At 37.5% G+C, this 9,333-nt stretch overlaps 1 protein-coding gene across 1 annotated transcript in view; it reads left to right on the plus strand.

Annotated features, from left to right (window-relative positions):
* Positions 1-2,687, plus strand: part of LOC140236839 (5'-3' exoribonuclease 2-like) — a 100,810-nt gene extending 98,123 nt beyond the window's left edge. Inside the window, exon 34 of the mRNA XM_072316779.1 lies at positions 2,507-2,687. Within this exon, the coding sequence (XP_072172880.1) occupies positions 2,507-2,687 (181 nt within the window). The remainder of the gene's footprint in view (positions 1-2,506) is intronic.
* The last annotated feature ends 6,646 nt before the right edge of the window (positions 2,688-9,333 follow it).

Here is a 9,333-nt window from a genome sequence, read left to right on the forward strand (position 1 = left end):
TAATATTGCTACATTCACTCAATGTATATGAAGGAGGACTTGTCCTTTAATTAGATTGATACACCCATTCCACTTTCACTTTTGTGGTTATTCATCTTTGGAGGGGAGTATTCTGTGTATTTTCTATCACTACTTTTTATCTTCAAAAAATATACATATAAGATACACTTTTGAGAACAAAGGTACTCAAGAAATGGTGGGGGGGAGGGGAAATTTTCAAATATTTTTTCTTGACTGAAATGTTATCTATCCCCATCAAATTTAAAAAGAAAAAAAAAAGAGATCCTCCAACTTCAATCTTTGTTATAAATCATTAAGGCTGAAAGAGCAGCCATACCTTCTGAAGATGAAATGTGTTCATGCTCCATCAAACTCAAGAACTTTTGATCTAGGAGCAGTCTCAAATTGATTATACACTGTATCTTCTACTTGTTTTTTTTTGTTTGTTTTTTTTTTTTGGGGGGGGGGTTGTTTTGTTTTGTTTTGTTTGTTTGTTTGTTGTTGTTGTTCTTTTTTGCTCAACAGCCTTCTATTCCCTTTCAGAGTGACCATTTTCCTGTTCTGGGTGTAACTTTGAATTGTAAAGTCCTGCAGCATTTTGAGCACATTTGTGGATACAGAATGAATGGGGCAGAAGGTTTTGCTCAGCTTTATCAACTAAGATGCTTTTACCGATATAGGACGTCAGTTCAAGTTTGAAACACTTGGATGTGCTAAATTGAAACCCAAGCCCTTTATCTGTCAACGGTTGAACAAAGACACTTATCAGTGAGTGATTTACGGTGATGAAATAATGATAAAAGTTTGACATGTTGCACCATCAGATAAATCACATAGTTACAGCACTCGTGGGGAAAAAAAAAAATCAGATAAAATACAACAGATGTAAAACCCTATTACTTTACAAACCAGAATGGTACTCTAAGTGATATTATATGCTTACACAGGTAATTATTAAGCTCCTAAAACTTGGGAATGACTTGTTTAATGATGTCAGATGAACTGGCACACTTTGTCTCTGGGGCTACACTTTGAGAGGCTTGTGCCATCTTGTCATTTTTGTATTTAATTAGCTGGTAATGTGGAGGTGGTAATATTTGGTCATGAATAATTTTCTGCGCTGTGGCGCATGCTGGCGAAGATCATAAAGCTGTCGTGCGATGGCACAGCAACCACAGAGCTTCAAGATCTTTTTAAGACCGCATCCTACAAAAGAGAAACATTGTGCACGAGCTAGGGGGTGCTTTGGCGGAAGTAACTATAAAGGGGAAAGGAGGCGAAGATAAGTGGGAACTTGGGTCCAGATTCTTCCACATGCTCTCGAGTGAATTATACGGGTCATTTAGCCAACGACTTATTGACATAGCTGCCCCGCGCCGCAAAATTTTGAAGATTTAATTATTATGTGTACTCACCTGTCCCACCCCACGAACATGAACGGGTGTGACATTCATTCGGTCACATGTGGACAAAATTAGCGATAAGCTTATCAGAGTTATACATGATAAATGTGTATAGATTGCCTCCCCGGCCCCAATAAATCTGTCACATCATATCATATCCTCAGAACAGATCAGTGGCATGTCAGTTCTTAGTGCTGTCAAGAATATCATGTCCTCATTAAATACTGATGCCGATTTTCTATTCTTTTTTTTCCGTTTTAGCGCTAATTTTTTCCTTCGTTCGCAATTTTCATTTTTCGTAGCCACCACAGCTGTGTCATTTTACAGTGTTCATTTCCCAATGATAGGTTGCAACAATAAGCCACATACCAAAGACTGAAATATACTACAGGCCAGTTCAGCAGCTGGGCCTGTGCTGAGTTTTCTGTGCTTGCCCATTGGGGTTGGTGCTAAAATCTAGTCATTCACCACAACATACATCAATTCAAGAAGTGTGAACGATGTTGTGTGTGTGTGTGTGTGTGTGTGTACGGGAGATGTTTATCTTTGCATTGAATTGGTTATTATTACAGAGACGCATTTACAACACCTGTGTATTTATCTATTTATCTATCTATCTATTTTATTTATTTATTTATCTATTTATTTGTTTGTTTATTTATTTATTTATTTATTTATTTATTCATTCATTCATTCATTCATTCATTCATTCATTCATTCATTCATTCATCCATTTATCCATTCATCCATCCATCCATCCATCCATCCATCCATTCATTTATTCATTCATTTTATTATTATTATTATTATGTAGCTTATTTGTTAGCGTCCAAATTGTGGAGTGCCCAGCTAAGAAGCGTAAGCACCTCTCATTCTTTGTGATAGAACGAAAATAAGAAAGTTTCTGCTGACATTTAGCCAGCTAGGTGTCTTGTGCTTCAAAATAAAACCTTGCTCAGGAAGATAATCATGTCATGTTATATTGTGTGAAAGGTTAAGGTCAGAGATCAAAGGTTGATAATGAACAGGCAGAAGATGAAGTACTTGATATCATCTCTAACCAATTGCATCCTATTTCATCATTCTCCCATCTGCCACTGCAGGGAGGAAACCAGAGCAGGGGTCAGAGTGGATACTCGGGTTCCCAGGGATACAACCAGCAGAGGAGATACTGAGAAGTTAGCGGTTGCCATGACTACCGCATCAAGACTCTGTGACACAGAGTCCATTGTGCTCTGCACCTCATTTCGAGTTCGAAACATCGTGTGTGCGGGAGTGACCTGACGCAGCAAGCAAGTGGACATCATTGTAAATCAGTAAAGCCTGGAAACTGTAGCCCACCTGAAGTCTTGTAAGTCAGATTTTTAATCCAGCAGTAATCATGTTCCATATTTATTTAGGTTTTTTTTTTTTTTTTTTTTTTTTTTTTTTTTTTTTTTTTTAGTGTTCGAGTTGGAATATTCTCAGTAGGCTTTAAAGGTATGACAACTGATGGCTGCTTATGCATTTTTTCTGCTGGACATTTCCCCCAGGAATAGAGCATAATCATTACTGAGAAATGAACTGATATACGTTTGAACCTCATAATCTTAAACTATCGGTGTGCAAAAATTTTATACAAATCACCAGGTAACTGAGTCTGTCAAAAGAATTTAAATCAATCCAAATCTGTCCTTGCACCTGCAGTGCCCATCTTCTAGTAGAACAACAAAAGTACAGTAGATAAAAACAGTAATTAGAGCATATGCATGGATATAGTAACAATAATGTGCAAAAGTCCTGGCTATTGAAAATGGATACTGACTGCCAGTGTGGGCTCTGTTTAGACTTAATGAAATCTACTTTCTGTGGTAGTTGTGAAATGTTATCAAGCTCATATGAATATCGTACTCTGTTTTAGGACAACTTTTGCTACTTTTCTCCAACCCCCATAGCCAGCTCTGTATCAAATCCTAGATACATATGATTATTTTCTCTCAGAAATGTGACCAGCCCCCCCCCCCCCCCCCAATCAGTGGCAATGCAAAACACATTGATGGCAGCTGTCACCGTGGGACAGGTTTTCATACAAGACCACTTCACCACTTTCTGGTGTGAGAAGTTACTAGATTGTCAGCCATGTTGCATTTTTGTCGGGAGAGGGAGGAGTTGTCATAGGGTTTTTTTACACGCAAAGTTCATCACTGATGTGAGCAAGTGTACTTTGATGTAGGGAGATACATTACTTGGTTGCCTGTAATTGCTTTTATTTAGCTGATTCTTCTGAGCTGCTAATGTCTTTGAAAGAAATGGTTCTCATGTTGATTTCTGAGGGGTCTTTTTGTGGTGGGGATGGGGGAGAAAGGGCTTCACCGATTCCAAAAATATAAGAGAAGAAAGTTGTAATAGGCACAGCGTATCATACATTTTAGGTTAGTAAGGACGTGTGATGCATCAACTCAACTGCATAGTTGTTGATGCCTGTGCATAATTGCCACAAGGGGAAGTAGTTAATTCAATGCATTGTCCGGTGTTATGATGATTGGTGCTGTTTCACTAGCAAGCCAGTCTTGAACATCAAGTATTCAAATTTTATTTAATTCTTTTTTTTTTCCATTATGACAAATGTTGATGATAATTTATTGTTGACTCAAGTCATTAGCATTTGGAATCTGTTTATTTCCATATACCTCTCTCTGACTAGAAGAATATTTTCAGTATGTGGAACCAGTAATGTGTGAATTTTTTATGTTTTTCTGTACATAGTATATGTATGGAGAAAATGAATAAGAGATAGAACAACAGAAAATAATTGCACTGTGTATTGTATAGTTGTGGTTGCTTTTTTTAAAATGATTTCAACATCTGTGAAATCCATGTTTGGTTATTACAAGAGGATATTTTAATCAATATTGTGACTTTTCATCAGATCATTGTAACTTTTTTTTTAATATATGAAATATTCTCATTGATGGACCATAGTTGCATTGTAAAGCACAGAAAGTGGGCTTAGTCTGGCGTCCAGACTTTTTATTGATGTGTCTGAGTCATGGTGCATTTTCCCACAATGAGCACCTCAACCTGATAAACATGAATGACCCTGTATATTTTCATACAAGCACTATTTTGTGACTCATATGATGTTCTTTAATTTGCTGTGAATGGAGTAATTAACTTTGTGACCTAACTGACTTGTGCATTTTACGTTTGCCCTACATTTGTATTTTGATCCCCCTCTCCTCCAGTGAGTCAATTGTAGTGAAAGTGCACTCCATTTATATCATTTTAGTAAATGTGACTGTCTAGAACATACTTTTATTTTGGAAGTCCTTCTTTTACTATATTCTTTTCATATTGTTGTGAGGGGGTTTAGCACTAGAGAGAAATTTTGAACAGAAGTTAACAAATTGTTGGAAATTGTGACTCATGTAGTAAACCTATCTCAACATTCCATTCAGCGCTGGAATGTGGAATTTTGAAATATAGAATGCTTTGTTTGTAAAAAACAAGTTGGTGATGGCACAAGCCATGGGAGAAAATGACAAGATTATGGGGAATTTTTTCTGCTGAATCTCCAAATGATAATTCTTTGGCAACCCATCTGCAATTTGAGCTAAGATTCTATCGCTGTACAGAATGCCATGTTCAGATGTTACATTCATGAATATTCATCAGGCTTGTGAAGAAAGTGTCAACACATCCAATATTTTGTATTTGTTTGAGGATACAGGAATGTGTGCTCAAGGAACATTTTTTTTAGGTTTCATTTTTTTATCTGTCAGAAATTTGATCTATGACATTGTCTCCTTTTTTTTTTATTGCTCATATGGCACATAAATGTATTTGATCAAAGAATTGTTCTCACCAAGTAATGGGTGTTTTTATTGTTCCTGTTCTTTTAATTGCAGTTTCAATACAATTGTACATTTAATATGCAAGTACAATAGTGTCATATTACAATGGAATGGAAGTGCAATTTTACATTTTCTGGGGTTTTTGTCATGGATTTTTTTTTTTAATTTGCAAAGAGTCTGTATCAACATATCAAAGAGGAGCATATTATTCCCTTATTTAAAATTGTAGGCAAGTGATTTAAATTTAACATCTTGTAAAGTCATACCTCTTCCCTACAAAATGAACTTGAAAGAATGCATTGACACAATCATACAAGCAGCCATCTTTGCCATAATAAGCAGGAGAAGTGGAGGGATTTAAAAACTTGCAGCACAGATGTGCGCACCCAATGAGCTCTGATGATGTGATTGCTGTGTTGTCAATGTAGGACAGGTAGATGGGTGTGATGAAAAATGTTAGCCAAGGAAATCAATCCTTTGCGTACATCTAGCAGCCTCTGAAAGCTTTTCTAAATGCTCTGATCAAAATGCACTCAGAACAATACACACTGAGACATCACAAACCATTGCCTATTTGCTTAGATTAGATATCCCCCCCCCTTTTTCCCCCCAAAACAACAACAACAACTGTTTTTGAGCAGCATTATAACTTTTTACAAGTGCCCTGATTACATTTAGAATAACCCATGCACAAGTCTAGATTTATACGAGTGAATGTGCGTAGTTTACATGTTTCTCGTTCATACATTTTAGCATGTGATTACAGTCAGAGTCATCACTTGATCCATAGATTTTTCTGCAACACTTCAGGGGCATTCTGATGGAATCATCACCCTTTGTTTTTATTTTTGTTTATACTGCTGTGACCATGTGGATCTGAGAGTTGTAGGCCTTATGTTTGTTCGCTTGCTTTAAATTTGCTTCATTAGTAAATACCGAGTGACAAAGAAGATTCAAGATACGTATAAAATCCAGTGAAAGCAGTGTAAGAATAGAGTCAGATGTTGGTGCCCTATACAGATCAGGGTTCAAGGGTCACTGTCAATATCTCCAAATTTAATCAATAATTATAATGATAATTAACAGTGCTTATATAGCGTGTAACACATAGTGCATATGTCCCTATGCGCGCAAAAATGGAAAGATTATATAAAAACATACAATTCCAATCAATAAGATTATTCCTGCAAAAAAAGAGGGTGAGAGAGAAAAGTGTGCAGATTTTAAACTCTGTTTCTAAATGGTTAGCCCAGGTCTCGGCTTAATTTGCACAACAATATATTATGATATACAACCAATGTCAATAAATTTCTGTGTGTTTTCTCCTTATTTTCCGTCTGTAAGCTAAATTCGTCTTGCAAAACGTCTTTTCCGTCTTGTTTACATGCATTTTGATTACTTGTTGTTCACTCTATGAGCCTTACTTGTCGATGAATATTTTGTTTCCCTGTCAAATCTAATGAAGTTGCATTTGGAACCACTTCAATTGTTCGAGAGTACTACACTCTCTATGAAAGTGGAGGAAAAAAGTGCTATTGTCCACACACTTTTTTTCCCCCATAATATTATCGGAATTCTGTTCAGGTACTGCATAAATCTGTAACCAGCAGAAACCAATAAAATGGAGTGAGTTTTTGACATGATACCCTCGAGCAAGAGCGATTTTTTTTTCGTACTTGTACATTGATATGTATTCAACTCCGAATTTGGGGGGTTTGTGTTTGTGTTGTTGGTTTGTTGGTAAGTCAAAAGAGAAAGGAGTCGGGAGACGTATTTTTCACGCGATGTAGCGGGTGCGTCTCTTCAACTGTGCGGAGGTGGGTGATGGCGTGAGCCGCCTCTAGCCGCTCAGGAGTCGACCTCTGGTTGTCTCATTGGTTCTCACGTTCCCATGGCCGTATTACAGTATATGAAAAGCGAGTTGAGAGGCAACTACAAATGTATTTCTTTCTGTATGTAGGCTGTTTGGGATTTACAATTGTGAACTCTAAACGAATTCATTCCTTTTTTATTCTTTGTTTTTGTTTTTATAACGCTGATTTCAAAAACTAACAAAACTGTGATCATTTTTAAACAAGCCTATCATGAAGTAACGATGGATATGATCTTTGACTGAAAAGTGCAGGATGTTGTTGGTTCGATAGCGTCTTGACAGCGAAGGTCATTCACCAGCAGGTTGTTTTCTGTTTACATAAAAGTAAGGGAAACAAAAGAACTAAAAAGAAAGTTTGACTGACATGTTATAGTCAGTAGCAAACACTCTATTCTAAAGCAATGTATTGACGTTTGTCCGCATTGAGTTTGTGTGTTATGTTTGTTTGTTTGCGCGTGTTGAGTGAGCGATGCCCATGTAAGCCGCTATTTTCTCGTTAACGTCACCTCGTGTAGATAGATAGTTATATCAAATCAGTTTTCCCCCCGCACTATCCCGCTAGCGTACCCAGCACGTAGACAGCGCCATATTTAAAGAGCATGATTGATTCTCTTTTCCCGCCCTGTAATTCGCGAATCCTATTGTTAACAAATTGCCGCTGACAAGAAGCACGGCAGCCACTTCCCCCCCCCCCCCCCCCCCCGAGATGATGAATGGGCGGCGTACCCCGATGGTACATGCCGATCCCCGAGATGCGGGTTTGCCAAGTGCTCGCGTGCCGAAGCTCTACCAACGCGTGATTGATTTTTACCGATGATAATATTACACAGATGTAGGGCAGGCGATTTGTACCTTACTATCACAACGTTTTCATTTCCCCCTTCAAGGTGTTCGATCGGAGGCGTGTTTGCCTCCCCCCCCCCCCCTTTACACATTCAGACATCCACATGCCTACGCACATGTCACATTGCTGTGGATGTTTTGAGGGGGGAAAAATTGAAAGAAAATTGCACTTTCAAGCCAATCTTAAAAAAATAATAATAATAATAAAAAACACTCCCCAAAACTAAAAAACATAATTCATATTTTCACGGAAAAGTATGTTGCCGTCTAAGACATTCTGACGGGAATTGCTTTGGTTTAGTTGTCCATTATGCATTTATTATCATGCATTTGACTTCAGATACCATTGTTACTGATTTGAAGGTTACTCTGCTTTCCATATCTTGCTACCCTTGTCCGCTCACGTCAAGTAAAATGTTATTGAAATGTCCCTCTGTCAAACCACATGCCCACAATATCGAATGTTCCTGATGACATGTGAGGTTTTTCGTTTGTTTGTTTATTTGCTTGATTGTTTGTCGGATTTGTTTTTCTATATGCAGTTGACCTTCATGAATATACACATAATGACTGTATAAAGGGGCCCTTCAAAATGTTATGTAGGCCTAAATATAGAATGTGGATTTGTAAGGTTGTCCAGAGACTCCTGTTTCAGATGAAGATTAAAATTACTATTCATTATTGCGGTTGAATATGATTGTATATAGAGTGAAATGTTTGTAACATCTGAACTTAACATTCGATTTTGTGTAGATAGCCGAAGATTTTACGATATTCTCGCAGACTTTGTGCCGAAGGGTATAGCATAAGTTAGACGTGAATTCAAATCCTTCAATGTCGATTTTGTGCGTGTGCGACGTCCTATAATTCACTGCACTCTTCACCACTTGCACAGCTGTAATAAGCAAACCTCGATTCTGAGTCATTTTAAAGTTGAATGTGGTATGTGTAGCATACGCCAATTTTTTATTGTCTAGCCGCACAAGGATTATTTTCATGAGAAATGAGGTGCTTCTTTCATGTCCGTCTGATCTGTAATAAAACTTTCAGCACATCGAACTGGGTCTGACAATGTAGTGGATAAATAATTGTCCCCCATGATTTCGAAGAGTATACGAGATGATGCTCAGGGTGTATATTTCTTGAGTAAACTGTCGTCTAATAATGTCCAGGAACCAATGTTTACCTGTAATTACCTATTAGCGGAGAAGCATGCAATTAAAACACAAGTGCTACTACTGTCTATTGAAGAGGGTGTTTCTTTTGTGATGTAATCTTGTAGTCTCTTTGTGCGTGAGAAAGAAAAGTACAATTGCGAAGCGAGATTTGTAAAATGCATTTCGGTGTGTGACGAATAATATTATATACGCTGGTGTGAGGA

Source organism: Diadema setosum, chromosome 1, assembly GCF_964275005.1.
Source record: "Diadema setosum chromosome 1, eeDiaSeto1, whole genome shotgun sequence".
Classification (NCBI taxonomy): Eukaryota; Metazoa; Echinodermata; class Echinoidea; order Diadematoida; family Diadematidae; genus Diadema; species Diadema setosum.